The following is a 21,691-nucleotide window of genomic DNA, read 5'->3' on the forward strand; positions in this document are numbered from 1 at the left end:
GAGAGACATAACTGGTAGATTATTACACTAAAAATGCAAGTAATGAAAGTGTTAAAAAATTATATTTCAACTCTGTTAACAGAGCGCCTAAACTCTTGCTGCACAGTCTGTTATGTTAATTGTTGCAATGCAGTTACTGTGAAGCATGATTTTAGGCGCTCTGTTAAAAAAATAGCTTAAAATATATATATATATATGTACAGATAATATATGTATGTATATGCAGATAATAATAACCAGGGAAATTCTGTAAAATAGTTGTTGTAAGCTGGTCAAAAGGGCTAGAAACTAGCTTGAATCTTGATGGTTTTGAACAGATTCTACATTTTACATAGGTGGCGCCATCTGGTATCTTGTAGATACATTTTACCAGTGTTACCCCTCGCCAGTGATGCCCTAAGATATTTTCCTCTCTTAATTAACAGCTGTTATACTCTATATAGACTGTTAATATCCACTGCAGACACGTATTTACACTTTGGATGTGTTTTTAATTAAAAATTAAAACAGTGCTCGAACTAGGGAACTGAGGCAGTTAAAAAGTAGCCCAACACGGCCTCATCATGTTTGCCAACCTGAAGAATAAGCTGATCGAGGAGGTGAAGGCGTCCCCCTCGAAATTTCAGCAATTTGCGAATGCTGCCCAGGTACTTTCTCGTTAGGAGGGGATGCGGGGTCAGATGAAAAGTGCAAATTAAGAAAAACATAACGCACACAATCAAAACAGTAGCACCGAGAGGTGTATGTGTGCGGGGGAACTGAGAAAGTGATTTTTATTGTCCATTTTGACCCATTTCAGTGGACCTGATAGAGCCAGCTGCTGCACTTACTCACTTATTTCCATTCCTTTCAGGCCGCCGTGAGCTCATCGAGCACAACACCCAACTCGGACTCGAACAACAGCAACAACAGCGAAAACTTTTTCAGCATCACGGAGGAGGGTAAGTTACCGTACAGGTTTCTTATCGCCCAAGTATGAATAACTCTTTATTGTAGACACGCCTCAGAACTCCCCGTATCGCATCCAGAAACTGCCGGCCACCAGTGCGTCGTCGCTGCGGGGACGCTCCTCCACCCAGTCCCTCAATGGCCTCGGAGGCGGAGCCACGCCCAGGACGAGGAAGTTGTCCAACTCGTCGATGGCCAGCGATGTGTCCTTTCGCCTGCCCTCCTACGATGCCCCAGCCGTAATTCTCCTTAAAGGATACAATCTCTAACCAAATAATGATTTAAAATTGTTTTTTGTAGGTCTACCACCTTCAGTCCGACCTGGACGAGACGAGTAGTGAGTTCGATGACTCCGCCTCGACGGCTCGCTTGGATGTCGTCACCAAGGATCAGCTGTACGATGCCTACAAGAAGTCCCTGGACAGGTATCACAAGTACCGATGCCGCTACACGGACTTGGCAAAGAAGTACAAGGAATTAGAGCGCGACAGCTCCAAGGCGAGGGTATCTATTCGTATATCTTATCTTTGCCTTATCGGTGGGCTTATGTTGGCGATGTAACTGATAAAATCACATTTTAGTCGGTGCTGGTGGAGACCCAAGACAAGGCCCTGAGACGGATCAGCGAGCTGCGAGAGCAGTGTACATTGGAGCAGCAGGCCAAGGCGCACCTGGAGGAGGCTCTGCGCATCGAAATGGACGACATGAGCTGCAAGATGCAGGCCTATCAGACGAAACTTAAACTGCTGGGGGAGAATCCCGACAACATTACTGCTGCCCTGGAGAGGAGTGGCCAGGAATTGAACTCGGAGAAGCTTATAGATATAGATGAGAAGGCAGCATCCTCTGCCAATGGCGCCTCTGGCGAGGATATCACCCTTCTCCAGCAGAAACTTAAAGAGAGCGAGGCGCTACTTAAGGAGGTTACCGAGAAATACGAGGCTCTGCGAAAGCAGGAGGAGGAGAACGTTCTGCTGCTGGCCCAAACTAAGCAGGCCATCCACACGGAGTTAGAGCACAAGGACATCGAGGTGCGAAACCTGCAGGAGAAGCTAAAGCAGCTTGAGGCACAGCGGGAATCGCACACTAGCGATGCCAAGGAACAACTGAAGAAGTTCCAGTCATCCAAGCAGGAAGTCGACGCCAAACTGATAGCCACAGAGCATCTTTTGAATACGCTGAAAGGCAACTACGCAACCAAGGAGCAACAGGTGGCCACACTCGAAAAACAATTGGAGGCCCTAAAGGCAGAAAACGAACAAAAACTAAAAGACATTCAGAAACAAAACGAAGATCGCGATAGTCAAGCCTCTGACTCCAACGCGGAGCTTGTGAAGGCACAATCTGCCCAGTTGGATGCCGAATCGAAGCTTACTACTAAGGACCAGGAACTGGAAAGCCTTAAGAACGATTACAAAGCTAAGGAGGATCAGTTGGTGGAATTGGAACAGCAACTTGTTGCTCTCAAAAAGGAAAACGAAACGAACCTCGAGACACTTCGGAAATACAAAGAGGACCTTCAGTCCCAATCGAACGAAGCAAAAGAGCAGGAAAATAAATTAAAGACATCCAAGGACGAAGTTGAGGCTAAACTTGTGGCAGCAGAAGGAGAAATAACGTCCCTTCGAACAGAAATTAAAGCCAAAGAGGATCAGTTGGCGAAGCTGCAGGAAAACCTCGAAACTCTCAAAACGGAAAACGAGAAGAAGTTGGAAAAATTGCGCCAAGAACACCAGGATCATAGCTCGCAGTCTCAGGAAATACAGGAAGAGCAGAATAAACTGCGAGCAGCTAAAGAAAAAGCTGAGAACAAGCTCTTTGAAGTGGAAAAGAGTTTAAATGCCTTGCAAACAGAGCTTTCGGCCAAGGAGGAGCAAGCTGATGCCTTGGAGCAGCAGCTGAATGCCCTAAGGACCGACAGCGAACAGAGATTGCAGGATCTGCGGCTGCACAACGACCAGTTGACGGAAATCGTTCAGCGCCATCAACAGAGCGACTGGGAGGGGCAGCTGGCAAAGGCCAAGGAAGAACTAACGGCCAAGACCCTGGAGCTGGAGAAGAACCTTGAGATGGAACGCGAGTCCGTGGCCGCCGTGACTTCTGAAAAGGCGTCTCTGGAGGAGCAGCACAGACTGAAACTGGAGCAGCTGCAGCGCGAGATTCAAATCCTGAACGACCAGCACGCCAACTCGGAGAGCGAAACTGTGACGGCTCTTAAAACTCAACTGGAAGCCATCAGTCAGGAGCTATCCAGCAGTCAGGCTAGTCTGCTAGCCAAGGAGAAGGAGCTAAAAGCCAATGGCAATAAGCTCAACAAACTGAAGAAGCAACATGACCAACATCAGTCGAAGTTCAGCGAACAAACTGCTCGCTTGGAACAGCTCCAAAGCGAGCTGACTAATCGTCAGAACCAGCTTCAAAAGGTGGAGAGCGAAAAGGAGGAGCTGCAGACTCGGGTCGCTGGGATTCTGGAGGAGATCGGCACCATTCAGGCGCACCTACAACAAGTTCAAGACTCACACAGCGAACTGGAGCGCGAGAAGCGCAAACTGGAAGCCCGCATTGAGGCCCTTCAGCAGGAGCAGTTGGACAGCAGTGGCCAGGCTGCCAAGCTAGAGGGGATCCAGAGCGAGAACACCAAGTTGGCCGAGCGCAACTGCCTGTTGGAGGAGCAGGCGAACCACTTGGAATCACAAGTGCAGTCCAAGCAGGAGGAGATTGGCAAGATTCAGCTGAAGCTGCAACAGGTCCTGGATGAGCATTCGAAGCTCCAGAACGCCCAGGAGTTGATGGATCACGACCACCGCACCTTGCAGGATAAATGCGATGCCTACGAGAAGGAGAAGCTGCTGACCAAGGACACGCTGGACTGTCTCCAAGTGGCCAGCGAGGAGTTGCAGCAGGTTAAGGCCAGTCTCGAGCGCAACCTGGAGGAGCAGCAGCAGCAACTGTTGCAGTTGAGGGAACGCCAGCGGGAACAAGAGCAGCAGCTGAAGGACCAGGCGGAGCGCTGCGCTGAGCTGGAAAGCCAGAATTTGGAAAATGAAACGGAGCTCAAGGCGACGATCAAGAATCTTCGCGAGCAGCTGGAAGCCTCCCAGCAGGCGGATCAGGGAATTCAGGAGAAGATTCAGGCAGCCAGTGCATCCCAAGCCGCCCAGATAGCCACTCTGGAGGCCCGCTGGAGTGCCGCCAACTCTGATGTGGAGCGCCTGCACGAAGCCAACGATGCCTTGCAACTGGAAATGGATCAGTTGAAGAGCAAACATCGGGAGGATGTGGAAGAACTGAAGGAGTCGGTAGCTCAAAAGAACCGTCGGGTTGTGGAGCTGCAGGAGATCCTGGCCGAGAGCGATCGGCAGCTGCAGGAGCGGGCGGAGAACTCACAAAAACTGGCCAAGTACGATGAGATCCAGGTGGAGAATGAGTACCTTAACAAGCACACCAAGCAACTGGAGCAGGAGCTGGCGGAGGGTGAAGAAGTGAAGGGGAAACTCAAGTCCCTCCAGTGTGAGTTGTATGTTCTGCAGGAGAAGGCCGAGCTGCATGCCGTCCAGATGTCCGAGAAGGAGGTCCAGAGCGAGGCAGCCAAGGCAGAGGCAGCGAAGCTCAAGAAGGCCATCGATGAGCAGGCCGTGGAACTGACGCGCCAAAAGGAACACGCCAGCTTCGTGACCGAGCAGAGCGACGCGGTGCAGAAGGATCTCCTCCAGGCTCAACAGCAACTCCAGGAAAAGCAGAACGAGCTGACGAAATCCCAGGAAGAACACTCAAGTCTGCAGGACAAAATTGAAAGTCTCACCAAGGAGATATCCAGTCTGAAGGAGCAATCTGCGGCGTCCTCTGACTCCGACAGCCTGCGCAGCCTCAACGAGCGACTGCAGCGGGAGCTGGAGGATCTGAAACACAAGAGTAATGCGTCCGAGTCCAGTATGCAGCAGGAGCTGGAGGAGCTGCAGGCCAACAACCAACAGATGGCCGAACGGATCAACGAACTGGAAGCTCTGCGGGCAGGTATCCAGGCCCAGCAACTTCTAGCCAGCATGGCGCCCAAAAACGTGCAGGAGGCGGCCGCCGCGGGCGAGAAGGCTGAGCTGGAGGCGAAGCTCAAGGAGATAGCCAACGAGGTGCAGGACGTGACCAATCGCAATCTGTTCCTGGAACAAAAGTGCGAGAACTACCTGATACTGGAGCAGTCCAACGAACGACTCAAGCTGCAGAACGCTAAGCTATCGCGGCAATTGGATGAAACACTGGTAGGTAGAAGGGCTAGTAACTGAAGGATCAAGTGGGTAATGGCTTCTGTATACTCTCCAGGTATCCATGCAGCATAGTGAAAGTGTTCCCGCCAACACAGAGTTTGAATACTTGCGGAATATCATGTTCCAGGTGAGTCAGTCCACCAGATCATCTTTCAACTGGAAATTAATAATTATCCATTGATTTCTTGGCAGTATCTGACAGGCAACACCAACAACGAGACGTTGGTCAAGGTGATATCAGCAGTCCTGAAATTCTCGCCACAACAGGCCCAGGTTGCCTTGGAAAAGGAGCACCAGCGTCGATCCTTGGTAGGAGATATCCTCATCCTCTTCAGAAATAATTAAAATATGCTTAACAAACTCGTATCTTCCAGCTAAACAAAATAATCTAGCATGAACTAAATGCTCTCTACGACGACAACTGGGTCTGGGACTCCTGTCCGAATACGCTTCGTGAGCACCTTTGAAACGCTGGGCCTGGGAATTCATCAAGTACCTTATACCTCACATCCGGCAGAGGGGCATTTCGAGATGTTGTTGTTGTTGAAGCTGTGTGCTCAACTGTGCACTAGACCCAAGATAGATAAATGTTACTGTACAGTCCACTAATTAATTATAGCTACTTGTCTAAATTCATGCTAAGCACTTTTGTAAATGTTTATTACGCTTTCCTATGTTTCCGGCCGAACTATCCATATCCACACCCCCCATTTAATCCCCGATCTAACCTAAGTGCAATCGATTTGTGTATTTTAGTTATAAGTTGAAATTTGTAAAGATCCGTATTTGTATCCGTATCGCATTTGGCATTTAATTTAATTCAGAAAATCTAAAAATTACACACTTATATAAATAAATAGTTGCAATTCATACAAGGATAGGTAACGACTAATCTCGTTGGAACTTTCTGTGGGTTTGGCTATAAACGTACTTCCTTCTCCGCTCGGCGAAACTTCGAAGCATGGCGCGGGTCAGCGGCTCCAAAGAGTACTCGGGCCTGTAGTTCTGCAGGACGTCCGAGACATGCATGAATCCGAATCTCTGGAGCCGCAGAATAGCCTGGACGACGGCTTGTTGAACGGCAGGACGCGGCACGGCCACCAGGAGGCGCTTAAAGAGCCCCACGCAGGCGGCAATGTCGGTATCTATCGGCAGCGGTTTCAAAGCCATCGACATGCACTGCACCAGGGACTGCAGCCGGTCATCGTAGTCCTCGCTCCGGGTGGCGAGATCACAGTAGCTGGCGGCCAGCGGCATCAGATGCTCCCCGAGAACAGTGTCCTCTATCTTCAGATACGGACTGCGGCGACAGAACAGCGCGAAGGCATAGCCCAGCTGCTCCAGCCGGCCCGCTTTCAGCTTCTCGACCAGGTTTTCCAGCACCTGATTCGCGGTTGGCTCGAACGTCTTAAAGTGGAACTCGAAGCGCAACTTGGACAAGAGCAATCGCTCCGGACTCTCCGGGTCGGTCATGTCATACTTCTTGTTCATCAAAAGGTGCTTTATGACGGTGATCAGAGGATCGGAGTGGTCGTACTCCCGCTGTTCCCGATGCGGAATAACGGTGGGGAATTGGGTCAGCAGTTCCAAGACCAGGACAGGCATGTCCTTATCATAGTGATACAGTATCTTTGCCAGCAGTAACCGTGCCGGATTCTCGACATGTCCCATCATTGAAGCCATCTTCAGGTATAGCCGTACATAGGTCATGGCCATTGCGGTCTGGGGACGGTCTTTGACGAATCTAAACAGGCGTAGCTCGACCCTCAGCATGAACCTCTCCGTGAAATCGAAATATTGGAGGGCGTTCATCAACCGAATCATGGGATTCGCCTCGAAGCCGATCTTACAGATTACCGTGATCATGGCATCCACTATTTCCACTTCGTTGTTGGTCACCTTCTTGATGTTGTCTTCCAGATCCCTGAGGGTGGAGTTCAGATACATGGTGTCCTTGAGATACCTGTCTAGCGTTTCATTCAGTTTCCGTTTCTCCGACTCCTCCGGCAATTTACGTTGCTCCTGATTCTTGCTGACATATATTACATGACTGATGAGCAGTGGCGGACCCTTGATTCGTTGGCACATGTCCTGCTCGAGAGGAATATCGATGGGTTCATCATGCTCCTCGATTGGCTCAGGTGGGGGAGAAGCGGGAGGCGAGATAATCACACGACTGGGTTCTGGACAGGATTTATCCTTCTTTCTAGGCAACTCCTCGGGGGTGGTATTTACATTTGAGGGTTGACCTTCTGCCACATGTGCTTCAACTACTTTGGGGAGGACATCTGACGCGAGGGGCCTTCCTTCCAAGTCAGAGGGCAGAGAGTGTTTCAGCCGCTTCCTTATTTGATCCACCAGAGATGTCCTTCCATCCGCATCTAGTTTCTGCTCCAATTGTTTCGCTCTTGAACGGGTCATCCGTACTTCCAAGAGGGAGGAAACCGACTTTATGTTTCTCTTTAGCTTTGGAGAATCTGACAAAGGCGACGGCGTCTTCTCCCAATCGGACATACTTTCGGCGCTTTCGTCAATGACCAGGCGGGGATTATCCGAATCATCGCTGGAGCCATAGACGTTCTTCGTCGTGCTCCTTAGAACAGGAAGAGCGGACGACTCGACCTCTGGTGCTTTCACATTGTGCCCACTGTTCTTCTCGACACTGGTGGTTCTTGGAGCGCTGCTTGGTAACTCTGATGAGAGGTACTTGTCCAGTTGAATGTCATCCATATCCATAGTACCTCTTTCCCCCTTCGACTCATCATTATTGCTCGAAACATTCTCGGCTTCCGAATCAGTGCTGGAATCACTGAGGAATAAGGACTCTTCCAGACTTTCATGAGCCTCTAGTTTAGAATCAGCGGGGCACGTTGGCACATCCAGACTCTCCGGGACATCTGATTTGGAATCACCAGAACACGAAGACACAACCATATGCTTAGGAGAATCAGAGGAACAATCACTAAGGCTTAAAGATAAATCCACAAGCTCGGGCGAATCGGAAGTGAAATCACTCAGGCATAAAGATTCTTCCAGTCGCTCAGGGGGAGTCTTTCGAGGATCATCATCGGCTTGGTCTTCTCCCGCTTCCTCAGACTTTGGCAACTCCTCACTTGAAATGGAATCAAAGTCAGCAATAAGCGCGTTGCTCGGCCGCACGGTAAGGAGGCTTAAAATCTCAGCATCAGTGCTAGATTCTTCACAAGGCTTAGAGCCTGGCTGCGACAATTGCTCATCTCTCCATTTTATTAACCCATCGGAATCCGAATCACTGCCAAATAAGCTTTTCAGCGTTTGTAGCTTTTTGGCAACTCTGCTTTTCTCTTCCTCTAATGAGCTTCCAACAGATAGTAGTTCTTCTAGAGCAGGTTCCCCTTCTGTTGTAGGCTTACTTGCCTTCTCCTCAAAGATTTCCGTATTTTTAGCTTCTTCAGGTTCATTTTCAGGTTCAGGTTCGAAAGGCAAAGGTTCATTAATTTTTGGAAGTACTTCTTCGCTTGGTCTAATTCCTTCATCATCCCTTAGAGAGTTGCTTTCATTCTGGACAGCAGGCAATAAATTAGTAGTACTTGTAGTTACTTCCAGCTGCACCTCATCCCTACTGATTTGTTCAGGTCCTTGGCTCTTTGAATTTGTTGTCAGCTGCAGCAGATACATTTCCTCTTCGTCCAATTCCATATTGAGATTATCACAGTTGGCCATGTTAAAAGTGTTCAAATTGCTTAAAAACTGTATAGCCGTTTCCGGCACTTTTTCATTCTGATCTTCCTTATCTACTGGTTTATTATTTGCATTATTTTTGTCTTCTAATACGTCCGCTTCCAGGCATTTTCGTTTCGGAGAGGACTTTACGCTCGAAGTCGCTTTGCGCTTCTTCTGTTTTGACTTTCGTTCTTTCGGCTTCGGTGGTATCCGAATGGGTGTCACATTTCCCCCGTAGCTGATGTTCGGCGACAAAACGATGGGATCCGTGCCAATGTCCACGCAGTCTGTGCCGGCAGAGAAATCTAAAAGGAGGTTAGTCTGAATTATTCCACTGACGGCTAACTTTTTAGCGATTTTACCTTTCTTGTTGGTGGTATTCGTGCACACCTCCGCCGGATAGCTTTCCGTGCTCTCGTAGAGCTCGTGGAGCCAACTAACAAAGTCCGCATTGCTGGCGCTCTGTTGGATCGAGCGCCTCTGCAAGAGGCCCAGGACCATTTGGCCAAACACCTGCCACAGCTCATCGAAGGCTTGCGGCGAGAGATTGGCCAGACAGCTTTGGTTTTGAGGTAGAAAGTTCAGCAACTCCTTGGCGAGCTCCTTGTTGCCTAATGAATACCGGGCCTCCTCCTTTATGCCATCCATCATGGCGCGCGACGGAGGTCGAGAGGCGGAGACCTTGATTTGCGATGGCACCTCCGGCATGTAGTCGATTTCCCGCTGAATGTTGCACAGAGTGGTGCATGTGGCCACGCTGACTGCGGAGCAAATCTCCTGCACTTCGCTGATGGGACTAAGTGGGCTCAGCGGGGAAATCACCTTGTCTGTCCGCCAGGATAGCATTTCATCCAATATCTGGCGCACCTTGGGTGAGAGGACGGGCTCTGGGAAGCAGGTGCCCACATCACGCTTCTCAATGAAGCACGCCGTGGTGGTGCCCCTCGTAGTGGTTGTTCTCTTGTACTGTGATCCCTGACTCCTGGTCTCCACCAGCTTCCCCACCTGCACGCCCACCGAGCAAACCAAAGGCTTCTCCTTAGCGGGCTCCTGGTCCGTTTGGGTGGACTGGTTGACACCATTTTGAGGGCTTTTCCGCTTATGCCGCGCGGTCGGACTTCTTGGCGGGGGAACAGGGATTTCCGCTGTCTTGCAGTAGTCCTTCAGCTTCTTCATGATGTTGTTTTCCCTTCGCCCGAGCCCGCAGTCGTCGCCCAGTCGCTGGTAGAACTGCATGAGGATGCCGAGCACATCCTTCGCCTCCACCGGCAGTCCCTTTTCCTGCAACTCATCTTGCAGGTTTTCGCAGGTCGCCACTTGCACATCGAGTTGCTTCTCCAGTTCTCCACATTGGGCGGCCAACTTGTTGGATCTCTCCTCTAGCTCGAGCCGCAACTGCTTCTCCTTCTGGTAGAGCTCGGTGACCTCCTTAGCCGTTTTCTGCAGGTCCGTCAGCTGCTTGTTCTTGGTCTGCAGCTGCTTCAGTTGCCGGATGAGGTCGTCGCTTTGCGCAATCCGCTCCGCCAGAAGGCTTCGTTTCCCCTTGGCATTCCCGTTTATTCTGGGCGTGGGTATCTGCTTGTAGGACGATATCACCCCATTCCCAAGCGGCGCGGGTTCGCTCAAAAGTTGATCTATATTAATATCAGAAAACTCTGGGAAATCCATGGCCGCGACTTGTTGTTGCTGGATTTCACGTGGTCACGATGTCCACCACCGCTGTGGCTTTTAAATGATGGTAAAACAGAGGATGCAATGCATTTTGTATATAATCTGCAAGTCTTTGTAGCTGCCTATAGAATTAGACTGGCTAGCGCAATTTTAATATACAAATCAAAGAACTAAAATAATCCGCGTTTTCTTCAGCCGGTCACCAAAACATTTCCCTTAGAGATGGACAAGGCCGATAATTGGTACCCTCGATAAATACCGCAACCTTATATAAAAAATACCACATTGACCATCGTTAGCGCTCTTGTTGCCAACATTTGCCAAATTATAAAAAAAAATACAAATTTATAATAGTTTTCAACTCTTTTTATTCGCCGATCTCACGTTAATCCAAACACAAACAGCTCTTAAATGTTGATGCAACTAATAAAACTAGATTAATGGCCATTTAGTGGTGCTCGGCGTGCTCCTTGGCCTGCGACTCAGCCCATGCCTTCTTGTTTTCGGGAGAGTTAGCTGAAAGATAAGAAAAATGCAACATTTACTATATAACAAATAAAGGTATCGCAGTTGAAACCAACCCAATTTGCTGATCTTGTAGAACACAGGCACGCAGGCGACAGCCGCGATGAAGTAGTAGCGCCAGATCCATTGGTTCTTGATGTAGTGCTTGATGGGGAACTGGGCAATCTTCGCCGAGAAGGTGTACGGATAGCGCATGGGGCGACCCAGAGGTTTCTCGGCAGCAGCTTTGTCGGCCATTATAGTTGATGATTTGGTTGCTGCAGCGGGATTTGCAATTTAGGAGTGTTTTTCACTTTTTTTGCAAAAAATTATGTAATTTTCAGCAGTGGCAGCCGAACATACGTACCTCACAAATAAAACGACAGCAATCGAAATGCCAACTTGTTTCGAAAGTTCGATAGCGATATATTTGGCACATCACTACAATTTTCATTGGTGACGGTATTTTTGACACATTTTTAGTGTTGGAAAGTGCGTAAACAGTTCTGGCCAAGAGTTTATCGGAATCCGATTATTGGCCACACAGCAAAAAAACAGCTGGATATCCACATATTGTCATCGTGAGCAAAGTTTTAACGCAAATTAAACAAAAATAAAAATATCAAGGTAAGTTTGTGGGCTCTTCCAAACTTAAGAATGGATTTCGAACTATATATGACCAACTAATAACTCACAAGGTTCTGTCAGGAAGCAGATTTTGCTGCTACTGCACCTAACACATGCAGCTTGCCACATCCTTTTCCCCTAAAATTGCATTGTGTCTATCTCTTTTCAAGCATTCAGAATGGTTTTAATGGGAGAACAGGTGCCACAGGTAGATAGCCTCACTCACTTCAACCGAAACCTATTTATCTAGAAGTTGAAATTTAGACTTTGATTTTGCATGTTTCTGATTTGATTAAAAATTGGATACTTTTAAAACCTTCAACCTTAAACCTTTCCGAATACTTTGGCCCATGAACTAATTATATTCTTCGCATTCGCAGACAGTCGGTAAGCCGGCCAAAAATAAGCAAAAGAAGCAAAGGCAACGCAATCGTCCGCGAAACAAACGAAATCGTCTGGAAGATAACAGCCTAACCACCCCGGAGACCTCAACCACCGACTCTGCGAGTGCAATGCCAGGAGAAAACAGCGTTAGGGATGCGGGGGCACCTGAGAAGACTCGCGAGCAAGTAATGGCCGAGCGGGAGGCAAAGAAGTTGGCGAAACAGGCCAAGAAGCAGAAGACCCCCAACACAGCCGCTTCCCCAGCCACCACAATCATCACCGAAGTGGAGCAGACAACTATCACCACCAAGCTGACGACCACCACAACGACCACAGCGAAGGAAAAGCTGGAACTACCATCAGTTGTAACAGCAAACAAGGAAAACAACAATATAACGCAACAGCAGACAAATGTGGTGCAAGCCAACCTAGAAAACGGCAATGATGTGGAAGCTGCGGAGAAATCCAGAGATCAAATTAAGGCTGACCGAGAAGCCAAGAAGGCGGCCAAGCAGGCTGCCAAGGCGGGAAAAGCGTCTGGAGTCAAAGTAGAGGCTGCGACACAACAGTTGGCCAACTTAAAGGTGTCGGATAAAACTCCTGCGGCCATTGCAACTGCACCCTCAGCCCCAGAAGCGCATGAGGTACTGTCTACATTCTTTTTAATTTTTATATATTTTAAACCCCCTCTTGTTTGCAGAAAAAACCGGCTCTTAGCAAGGCCGAGCGTCGAGCTATTCAGGAGGCTCAACGAGCAGCAAAGGCGCAAGGCCTAACAAAAAAGCCCCAACCTGGCGGCAAAGCTCCTCCAACCGGCAAGGCTCCTCCAGCTGGCAAAGCACCTTCAGCTGCAGCGACCAGCCCCAGCAAAGATCCGAAAAGGGAAAGTGCCTCTCCCACCAAAACAACAACCAGCAGTTCGCCAAGCAAATCGCCACAAGCTACTTCCCACTCAGAGTGCCGGGTCAAGCTCTTCAACCACTTGGTCTGCGCTAAGGGTGATAGTCTGTTCATCAACGATCCTCTCGTGCATCCAGCCATTGCGAGACTAGGAGTCCAATATGCCAAACGTACGGTGGTAGGCTCCAATGCGCGTTGCATTGCTTTCCTGCATGCGTTGCGTCAAGTTGTCCAGGACTTTGAGACCCCTGCGAAAAAGGAGTTTGGTCGGAGTCTAGATGCGGCTGTGAAGCACCATGTGGATCATCTGCACAAGTGCCGGCCACTGGCGGTATCCGTCTCGAATGCCTATAAACAGTTTAAGAACCAACTCACCCAACTGCCGACGGACACACCCGAAACGGAGGTAAGTTATGGAAGGTTACAGAAAGAGTAGTCTTCATATTTCTATTTTTCCTTTTTAGCTTAAGGAGTTACTGGGCCATTTCATCGATACTTACATTGAAAATCAGATTGGTAAAGCTGCCCAGGCGATAAGTGGCTTTCTTCAGGAAAAAATTACAGACGGCGATGTGATCCTCACTTTTGCTTGCTCCTCTCTGATCCAATTCATCTGCGAAGAGGCGAAGCGGCGCCAGGTGGCGTTCCGGGTGATCGTTGTGGACTCCCGCCCCGGATGCGAGGGCCAGGAGATGCTGCGCCGCCTGCATGCTACCGGAATCCCCTGCACTTATGTGCTCATCAATGCTGTGGGCTATGTGATGGCAGAAGCCACCAAAGTCCTTCTAGGAGCCCATGCTCTCTTGGCCAACGGGTATGTGATGGCACGCACAGGCACGGCACAAGTGGCCCTGGTGGCCAACGCCCACAACGTACCCGTGCTGGTCTGCTGCGAAACGCACAAGTTCAGTGAGCGCTTCCAGACGGACGCCATCGTCTATAACGAACTGAGCGATCCCAATCAGTTGGTGCGGGGCGAAAAGTGCCAGCTGAATAACTGGGCGGCCAAGGGAAAACTGATGCCCCTCAATCTGAACTATGACATTACGCCGCCAGAACTGGTCAGCGCTGTGGTCACGGAAGTGGCCATCCTGCCCTGCACCAGTGTTCCGGTTATTCTGCGCATTAAGCCCGATATTGGCTATTAAGAATCGTAATTATAATCATGGATCACTCGGTAGAAACTCGCAGTTGTTGAATAAATAATTTTTATTACACTTTGATCAAATCGATAAACAAGTTTGCGTAGTATTTTAAGGGTGAATCGCTACAGCTAGTGGAATATAAGTGAAGCCAGGAGGCAGGAGAGGAGGGCTATGCCCGATCTGTACATACTTGATCCAGAAATTGATCGGATTATAAAATTATAATTATATGACATAACAGTGCTTCTGTAATATTTTACATTCAATTGTACTCTTTGCTTGTATTGTATATAATGTGTGTGGGATTTCGGCAAATTATTCTCTCTAATTGTAAACAACAAAATACGGTTTTGTGCCCGACTTACAGACTAGGATGATGACAAGGAAGCCAATCGCTAGTAGATCATTTTGGTTCAACTCGGGGGGGTTTTCATTTGCAACAACTTGAATGAGCTTCTGTAAGCAACTACGGCTACAAATGCAACAATAAATACATCCATACAATATAATTTAATAGAATTTCCTCTGCGATGGCTGATTCCAAGCTCGAATCCCTCAAACAACATTGAACTAGGCTAGCCATAGACTCTAATTGTATGATATTTACGGGCTTTGTTTCTGCATTTGGCGGAAGCAGCCACGGCACACGGGCACCGCCTTGCCGCTATCGTGTCCAGGAAGTGCCACATTCTTGTCTATGCACCGCTCGCAGAAGATGTCCCCACAGCGCCAGCAGTGTGTCTGAAAAAGGATAACTTTTACATTAAATTCTTTAATTAATTAGTCAGCACCCACCTTTTTGCTGAACTGGTCGAAGGGCGTGGAGCAGGAGCAGGTGGTCACATTGCGCATGGGCTTCCAGTCCACAGCCACGGAATTGAGCTCGTCGGGCAAAGCTTGAGCGGGACTAGACTGTTCGGCGTTTAAGGATAAATTGGCAAAGGACATGTTGCTGGCCTTCAGCGGATGATCGTCGTCTGCTGCCGACAGCTCGCTCAGCTTCTTGTCATAGTTATACCTGAAACAGAAACACATTAGAAGAAATTCTAGTCCTTGAAAGTGCGTCTTACTTGTTGTCATTGATCTCGGTGCTTGAGGTTTCTTTGCTAACCTTCGAAGTGGTGCTAGTGGCATCCTGCAGTTTTTTGGCCGACTTGGAGATGTAGTTCTTGAAGCTTGCAATGCGCTTGGTTAAATGCTGCACGTGATCTTCCAGCGAGTTGCAGTGCTCCTTGCTGTCGAGTAGCAGATCCCCTAAGGGCTCCCGCGGATGGATGCCACTCTCGAAGCGACTGTACATTCCCCGCCAGAATCTGTAACAAAAACATACCATAAGATGCCAATTAATCCCTTCTAATTGATCCTTACTTGATGCACTGGGGCGCTAGATTGGCCTTAATAGACTCATCTACGTTGGGCTTGTACAGCGGGTTGATATACTCGTTCAAGTGGTTGGCCATAAAGCCCCAGAGTGAAAAGGTGCGCTCTGCCAGTTTCAGGTCCAATCGGTCCTTCTCGCAGTTGCCCACAAAGGTGCCGAACTGACAGGAGTGCACGTGGTCGTGTAGGATTAGCAAAAAGCGCTCATTGAACTCGAAGGACTCGCTGCGCTGGGACATCAACTGCCAGGTGCAGTCGAGGAACTGCGTGAAGATCGGTGATACTTCGCGGGCATCCGTCTGGATGTGGCCACACCGCTCACTGAACTTGTGGCCAAAGGCCAGCCAATCCTTCTCGATTAGCGCCTGGAAGCCCTTGATCGTCCTGTAGTAGGGATTCAGCATCAGTTGCGCCAATGAGCAGACTTGGGCTGTGCGGTCCCAGCCATCAGAGCAGTGAACCACCACAGAGACTCCTTTATCCACTGCGTTGGCGATGAAACTGCAAAAAATCGGATGTTATGAATTATAAATAAATCCCCAAGATACAGTAAAGAGCGCTCCTAGCTCAACTACCACCATTTGTTTGCTCACCTTGACGTGTCCAATATGGAGCGAATGTGCTTCAGCCATCCGGAGGACTCGAGGGCATTCAAAAACGCGCTCATTGTCGGCGATTTCTGTTCGCAGGCCTCCAGAACCTTTTGCAGGCTAGCACGTTGTACGTGAATGTTCTCGATGCCAAGGAAGTGGAACTTGATGTTTTCGTAGAAGGCCTCGTTCTCGTATCCCTTGCCAGCGGCTCTGTTGGCCATCGCATTTATCTGCAGGAGGGTAAGTGGATTATTTGCATGTGCCAATCGCTTGGGAATTCTCTTGCCCTCAAACTTACCCGTGGCCGAGTGTCCACAACGTACATGTAGTCTGTGTTGGGATTGGTTTTTCGAATAGCCTCCAGCATTTGCTCATCCTCCAGGCAGCGGGCACTAAACCCAGACAGCGGCTGGCTGCATCGGCAAATCGAGGCCTTAATTCGGGAGGTTAGTTTATCAGATGTTGGTACGAATGATAGCCAAATAGGATGCTTACCTTGTTGTTGTGCAGATAGGTTAGTGCCGGTAGACGACCCTTGGACCGGAATCGGGAGCTACTGATGAGCATCAGCTTGGTGGCCTCCTTGGGCACGTATATCTGACGGGGATAGGTGTCGCACAGCTCGTAACTTTCGTTCATCGAGCAGAGGGTCCAGTTCTCGTTCGGCACCAACATATGCTTGAATTCCGCCTCCAGCTTGAAGAAGTCCCAGCCGGCGTTCTTGGGGAAGTCATCTTTGGCCGGCTGATAGTTGAAGCAATATAATTTGTTGATGGACACTGTTGATGGTTGGGAGGAATCAGAGTTTATGGTTTATTGGCGATTCCTTGGAGAATACCTACCTGGTTGGAAGAGTTTCAGCAGCGAGGTGTACACATCGTGACACTCGGAGTCCTTGGGAATGACAAAGGTTACCGACAGAAAGGTCTTGCAGCGAATGAGCAGCGGCGATCCTGTAGTGCTGAGTGGCAGCTTCTCAATGCTGGCCACGTGCATGTGCAGGATCTATAAAGTAAATAATGCTAGTATTGAATACAATTTCTTTTCAAATCCGTGACCTAGAAAAGTAAATCACTTAAATCCAACTCTTTTTTGTGAGCTTCCTTCGTCAAAAGTCTGGTTATGACCATGACTTCCACTAGGGATGAGATTATGCAACACTCGCCAAAAAAAATATAAAGAGACACAACTCAACTGAACTTTAGGAACTCCCCCTTCCGATGGGCGGACGTGCCCGGTCCAAACTGCTCTTGGCACTAAATAATTGATGCGCCTCTGTGGAGGGCAGTAAAAAATTGAGAGCCGGAAAGCAGGATGGCAGGACGGAGCAGCTGGATTATGGGAAACTTAACAACCAATTTTCAATGGCACAGAAAATCGATATATGTAGTTCCCAGCACTCCCTAGCAGCTAGACCACTTGGCCGTTGAGTGTTTCAACTTTTAATTAACCACTTTGCACTGGTCCAGGACTAACTAGGATAGTTGAGACTACTGCTCTTCTGGGGCCACTTGTGGCACTCACTACACTCTCGCCCACTTTCATAATTAATACAATTTTGGCAATTAAAATGCGATGCATGGCGGCGCTTGCCGTACCTTGGAAACAAATAAAAAGATTACGTATACGCCGCGGGTGGCACATGGCATGGCAGCCCATGGCAATTCGCAGCAGGAATAATTAAGAGCATTTAGTGGCACTTGCATGGGCGGGGATTTGAGCGGTTACGGTCGCATATCAAAGGATACGAGCTCTGGGAGGGATTTAGTTTATAAGCTAACGCGCTAAGCCCGCATTTGCCGAGCAAACAGGACATTCATTTTCCCAAGGCCCATCCAATTTGGCGAAAGAATAGAGACCGCGTTGGAACTAGCAACTCGTAGCAAGCTGTTCCTGTTGAGGAATTTAAAGAGTCTTCCTCTATTTACTCGCCACATCATGGGGTATGCATATTGCGGGCGTGGGTGGGAAATTATTGTGCATAAAAGCCGAGCTGGGAATTTAATTTGTTCGTGTATCTGTGCAATGTGGCGTATACGCAACACGCTTATGCACAACCTCCTTTAGTGCTCGCCAAGATTGCAGCTGCGAATTAAATTCCTGTGTAAACAGAAAACTTTAAGCTCAAACAACTATCTGCAGGCGTTTTCTGCACTCACGCTTTCAAATTATTCTTGGCGAAAAAGGCGGAAGTGCAGCAGAGGGGCTGGCTCTAAACTTTTTGACAGCCGAGCTCGAGGTCGGTCCTAAACCGAGGGAGGAAAGAAAAAACCTCCATTTGAGCACGTTCGCTGAAGAAAGAAACACAAACCGACACCGAGGTGACTCACTAAACTGTTTGTGGGCCAGCCACGCAAATAAAAATATCGCTACACTAACTGAAAAAAAGCGTCTTAGCCCGAAAAGAAAAGTGTTTTTGGTGCTAAGGATTGATGATGTCATCGGGGGTACTTACCCAGGTCTCCTTGTTGCTGTCGGGCTCCACGAATATCAAATGGGTAGCCGTCAGATAGAGGGTGCCCACTGTGGGATTTTTGGTATTGTAGCGATCTATCATCCGCACATTCTCCACCTGCACAAACAATCGAGAAAGAATCATAAAAATGGTTAAAGTTTTATTTAAATTCTGCTCCCACTGACGTCAGTGGGATGGTATTGTTTATGAAAGCTCTGTTGGAGTCCTATCCCCTCCTTTAAACCTATATGAATTCCATGAAAAAGTAACTTCTATTGACATACAAGGAGCAAGAAACTTTTTCAATTAACAGAATCCCCTGTTACCACAAAAAAAACAGGACAGAAGATGCATCATGAAGCACTCATCTGGTTTCGAGGATGGGAAAACTTTAAAGCATTGAATAAATAGAGCCATAGCGTGCCCTTTGCGGTTAGTTGGTATTCAGCCATTAAGGATAACCGTCCTGCCAGCCAGCACATTCATTCCTTTGATGGTCCTTTAGGCCCAGGCGGCTTTAGGCCCCACTCCCACCAGTCGGGCCAGTTTTTATTGCCCAGGAGGCATACATATTGTGTGTCCCGAGAGCTGTTCATCATCGGACTAATTTCCTTTCATGTCATTTAGATTGGGGCCTTTGTTTGAGGCCGGTGGTCCATTGTCGGGATAGATAAGGTTAGTTAATTGTCTGATTTAGCCAGTGGGAGTTCATTACTCCAGGCCAGCGGGCAGACAATTCAATTTAAGATGCAAATTGTGGAAAACACTGCAGGAACTTGGGGAAAAGAATCATGAACCATGAAAGTAGCAACTTTAAAGGAAAAGGTTCTCTTGAATATTTAAAACAGCGATTGCCAGGTTGGCAAGATTTCTGTACTTAAAGTGCTATAATTTTCAGGAAACTACACTGATTCGATAGAAACCTAAAATAACCAAAAACAAGTTCAACTGTCGAGGGAATCCTTGCAATTGTCAGCCTGTTGCCTACGGTGGCGAATACTTGATGACCGATGACAATTTCCCGGCCAGAAGCATCTGTGACTTTGATAGAAAACCCATCCACTTAATTGCCAGAGCTCCGCACTCGGGTATCCTGCTGACAATGCAACAATTTGTCAGTTCGAGTGGGGGCAGAACGGAAGAGTAATTCGCCCATTACCCCAGCCAGAATTGTGACGCAAATGGTGCCCGGATGCAGCCAGGATAGATTGAACTTGGTCGGCAGCATGTGACCCAAATACGTTTCAGGGGCGGCAGGGTTTGAGAGGAGCCGGGTCTCCGAACATATTGCCCAAGCGCTCGATGGTGATTTGCATATTTTCCGGCCATTCAGTAGCCGGTGGCAATGCGTAAAACGGAAAATTAGTCGGATTTTGTTCGGATTGCCTCGCTTCTGGGCTTAGGATTTGCATAATTTGCAGAAGAATGGGCAGTGAAACTCGGACAGTGATATCCGAAAGCCAGTTACCTTCTTGAGCACACTGTTGCCGTTGTAGAAGACGGGCGCCTCGTTGAACTCCTCCTCGATCCAGGAAACCACCTTCTCGGAGACAAAAGGCGGCACTGGCACGCCCCATAGCCTCTTGTTGCCATCCGGCGGCTCCTCCGTCTCCGGTGATATATTGTCAAAGCTTAGCCGGAGGGCAGAGGTGGGGGACAGCTGGCGCTCGATCTCGTTGAACTTATTCATGAATCTGGTGAAGTCCATGGTGCAAGTGCCAAGTGGCTCACTTGTTATTGAATGGTTTATTGATTTTGAATTAACAGCCGACGGGTAGGAGCTGTCGAAGTAAGCAGGAGGAGCAACCGTCGCTTTTTCGGCTTGACAAATCAAACAAAATCACGTGAATGTGGGAGGTGGATAACTTTCACTTTTCGCCAGCCACACGAACCCGATTTTCACAAATATACACTGGGATATTATGTGTTTTTCTTGGCTGACTCTTCCTATTGCCAGTGCACAAGTGAGAGTGTATTTGTGTTACTGTGGAATGGAATTCACTAAGCGAAACCCTCGCCACGACCGCTGCGAGTAGACTCAGCTGCTCCAGCAAAAGGCGCGCGCTTATAAGCGTGCTACAGTTTGTGTTGGGAAATTTGTCAAAGGGAAATTCTCTCATCGAGAGAATGCATACCCTACCCATAAAAGGATATCCCAAACAGAAAAGACAAAGTATTCTGAAAACTATGTAACTAATAAATTAAAAATTGTTAATATATCCTTAACTTAACTTAATCTTGAATAACTAAATAAAAATTTCTTGGTTATAAAGAAATAACTAATCCGGTAATCACTAGATTTCCCGCCCTACTTCCTATCCCAACGGCCACAGACTTTAAACAAAGTTCAACAGGCCTTGCCGAAGGCCAGGCTTGAAAACATGCCTTTCAGATGCTGGGCGTATGTTTCGCTGGATTGGGGGAACACCTTTTTCACGGCTAAAATTTGGCCTCTCAAACTGCGCCTGTGTGGGTGGGTGCATGATTAACATTGGGCGTGTGGGCGCGTTTTCGATTGAAAACAGAGAGAGGTCAGGACCAATTTACTTTCTTGGGCTATGCGCATGTTTTACAAACATATTAATAGATATGAATTGGGTTCTTTTGGCTTCCAAAGGCTGGATGGTCCCCAAGGATGTGTATGGTCAGGGGGAGGCCGGTCCTCGGTCCTTTTTGCCACGGAACAGGTGGACCATCGATTTTGAATAAATGGAGAAGCGGAAAAAGGATGACTCACAACTCTTTCACTGCCCTCAGGTGCCCCGTGTAATGACCACGACAGTACGTAACCGTAGCACATAATTGGGCTTTGATTAAGTTAATAACTAACCTTGGCCAGCTTGATATCGTCCATTGTTTACGTTTTGATTGGGTTTTCCTGTTGCCTCCGTTTATAGCACGCCGTCCGGATAATAATTCCGTTTTTTATTTAACCGGCCTAGAAGCTCAGGCAGCAATCAGTATTTTGGATTAAATTCACAGAAGGTATCTATTTAATTTGCATTTTAAATAAACAATAATAATTTTGATCAGCGAATGTCCACGGAAATTAGAGATGTGACTTTACCGATTTCCGCCTTCGATAATATCTCCTTTCAAGTGTTATCAGTGTGGCCAAAT

General features: G+C 48.2%; 5 protein-coding genes across 8 annotated transcripts; 2 read left to right on the plus strand and 3 right to left on the minus strand.

The window, feature by feature from the left end:
• The first annotated feature begins 419 nt into the window (after positions 1-419).
• Positions 420-6,088, plus strand: LOC6495895 (golgin subfamily A member 4). Its single transcript, XM_001959765.4, has 8 exons — positions 420-647; positions 854-941; positions 997-1,187; positions 1,249-1,452; positions 1,530-5,204; positions 5,266-5,337; positions 5,403-5,519; positions 5,585-6,088. Exons 1-8 carry the CDS (start codon positions 564-566, stop codon positions 5,600-5,602), a joined length of 4,449 nt encoding a protein of 1,482 aa, XP_001959801.1. The 5' UTR covers positions 420-563; the 3' UTR covers positions 5,603-6,088.
• Positions 5,996-10,837, minus strand: LOC6494717 (little elongation complex subunit 1). The gene is made up of 2 exons (XM_001959766.4): positions 9,275-10,837; positions 5,996-9,217 (listed from the first exon to the last, which is right to left on the minus strand). Exons 1-2 carry the CDS (start codon positions 10,578-10,580, stop codon positions 6,099-6,101), a joined length of 4,425 nt encoding a protein of 1,474 aa, XP_001959802.1. The 5' UTR covers positions 10,581-10,837; the 3' UTR covers positions 5,996-6,098.
• Positions 9,145-14,234, plus strand: LOC6495896 (translation initiation factor eIF-2B subunit delta). 3 transcript variants are annotated; one of them, XM_032450679.2, is made up of 5 exons: positions 11,598-11,714; positions 11,885-11,922; positions 12,095-12,742; positions 12,799-13,404; positions 13,463-14,234. In XM_032450679.2, the coding sequence occupies exons 2-5, from the start codon at positions 11,893-11,895 to the stop codon at positions 14,144-14,146; spliced, it is 1,968 nt and encodes a 655-aa protein (XP_032306570.1). In that variant the 5' UTR covers positions 11,598-11,714; positions 11,885-11,892; the 3' UTR covers positions 14,147-14,234. The 3 variants fall into 3 exon arrangements, with proteins under 3 accessions (XP_032306571.1, XP_014763528.1, XP_032306570.1); XM_032450680.2 differs by lacking the exons at positions 11,598-11,714; positions 11,885-11,922 and adding an exon at positions 9,145-9,227; XM_014908042.3 differs by lacking the exon at positions 11,885-11,922 and having other exon boundaries at positions 11,586-11,714.
• On the minus strand, positions 10,935-11,594 carry LOC6494716. Its single transcript, XM_014907443.3, has 3 exons — positions 11,455-11,594; positions 11,165-11,365; positions 10,935-11,099 (listed from the first exon to the last, which is right to left on the minus strand). Exons 2-3 carry the CDS (start codon positions 11,343-11,345, stop codon positions 11,032-11,034), a joined length of 249 nt encoding a protein of 82 aa, XP_014762929.1. The 5' UTR covers positions 11,346-11,365; positions 11,455-11,594; the 3' UTR covers positions 10,935-11,031.
• LOC6494715 (myotubularin-related protein 6) lies at positions 14,190-21,647 on the minus strand. 2 transcript variants are annotated; one of them, XM_014907442.3, is made up of 10 exons: positions 21,402-21,647; positions 18,572-18,688; positions 16,959-17,121; positions 16,612-16,895; positions 16,415-16,549; positions 16,117-16,346; positions 15,512-16,024; positions 15,214-15,456; positions 14,939-15,161; positions 14,190-14,884 (listed from the first exon to the last, which is right to left on the minus strand). In XM_014907442.3, the coding sequence occupies exons 1-10, from the start codon at positions 21,423-21,425 to the stop codon at positions 14,747-14,749; spliced, it is 2,070 nt and encodes a 689-aa protein (XP_014762928.1). In that variant the 5' UTR covers positions 21,426-21,647; the 3' UTR covers positions 14,190-14,746. The 2 variants fall into 2 exon arrangements, with proteins under 2 accessions (XP_014762928.1, XP_001959805.1); XM_001959769.4 differs by lacking the exon at positions 21,402-21,647 and adding an exon at positions 20,040-20,615.
• Between the last annotated feature and the right edge of the window lie 44 nt (positions 21,648-21,691).

This window comes from Drosophila ananassae, chromosome 3L, assembly GCF_017639315.1.
Source record: "Drosophila ananassae strain 14024-0371.13 chromosome 3L, ASM1763931v2, whole genome shotgun sequence".
Taxonomy (NCBI): Eukaryota; Metazoa; Arthropoda; class Insecta; order Diptera; family Drosophilidae; genus Drosophila; species Drosophila ananassae.

What these genes read in the sequence shown, in the direction of transcription:
- LOC6494717 (XM_001959766.4), bottom strand. Translation starts at nt 10,580, where the DNA reads ATGGATTTCCCAGAGTTTTCTGATATTAATATAGATCAACTTTTGAGC. An exon ending in GAATACCACCAACAAGAAAG is followed by an intron (nt 9,218 to 9,274) that starts GTAAAATCGCTA and finishes ACCTCCTTTTAG; the next exon opens with ATTTCTCTGCCGGCACAGAC.
- LOC6495895 (XM_001959765.4), top strand. Translation starts at nt 564, where the DNA reads ATGTTTGCCAACCTGAAGAATAAGCTGATCGAGGAGGTGAAGGCGTCC. An exon ending in AATTTGCGAATGCTGCCCAG is followed by an intron (nt 648 to 853) that starts GTACTTTCTCGT and finishes CATTCCTTTCAG; the next exon opens with GCCGCCGTGAGCTCATCGAG. An exon ending in CCTCCTACGATGCCCCAGCC is followed by an intron (nt 1,188 to 1,248) that starts GTAATTCTCCTT and finishes TGTTTTTTGTAG; the next exon opens with GTCTACCACCTTCAGTCCGA.
- LOC6494715 (XM_001959769.4), bottom strand. Translation starts at nt 20,279, where the DNA reads ATGGACTTCACCAGATTCATGAATAAGTTCAACGAGATCGAGCGCCAG. An exon ending in ACAGCAACAAGGAGACCTGG is followed by an intron (nt 17,122 to 18,571) that starts GTAAGTACCCCC and finishes TTTACTTTATAG; the next exon opens with ATCCTGCACATGCACGTGGC. An exon ending in ACCGAGATCAATGACAACAA is followed by an intron (nt 15,162 to 15,213) that starts GTAAGACGCACT and finishes TTTCTGTTTCAG; the next exon opens with GTATAACTATGACAAGAAGC.
- LOC6494716 (XM_014907443.3), bottom strand. Translation starts at nt 11,345, where the DNA reads ATGGCCGACAAAGCTGCTGCCGAGAAACCTCTGGGTCGCCCCATGCGC. An exon ending in CTACAAGATCAGCAAATTGG is followed by an intron (nt 11,100 to 11,164) that starts GTTGGTTTCAAC and finishes CTTATCTTTCAG; the next exon opens with CTAACTCTCCCGAAAACAAG.
- LOC6495896 (XM_032450679.2), top strand. Translation starts at nt 11,893, where the DNA reads ATGGTTTTAATGGGAGAACAGGTGCCACAG. An exon ending in TGGGAGAACAGGTGCCACAG is followed by an intron (nt 11,923 to 12,094) that starts GTAGATAGCCTC and finishes TCGCATTCGCAG; the next exon opens with ACAGTCGGTAAGCCGGCCAA. An exon ending in CAGCCCCAGAAGCGCATGAG is followed by an intron (nt 12,743 to 12,798) that starts GTACTGTCTACA and finishes TCTTGTTTGCAG; the next exon opens with AAAAAACCGGCTCTTAGCAA.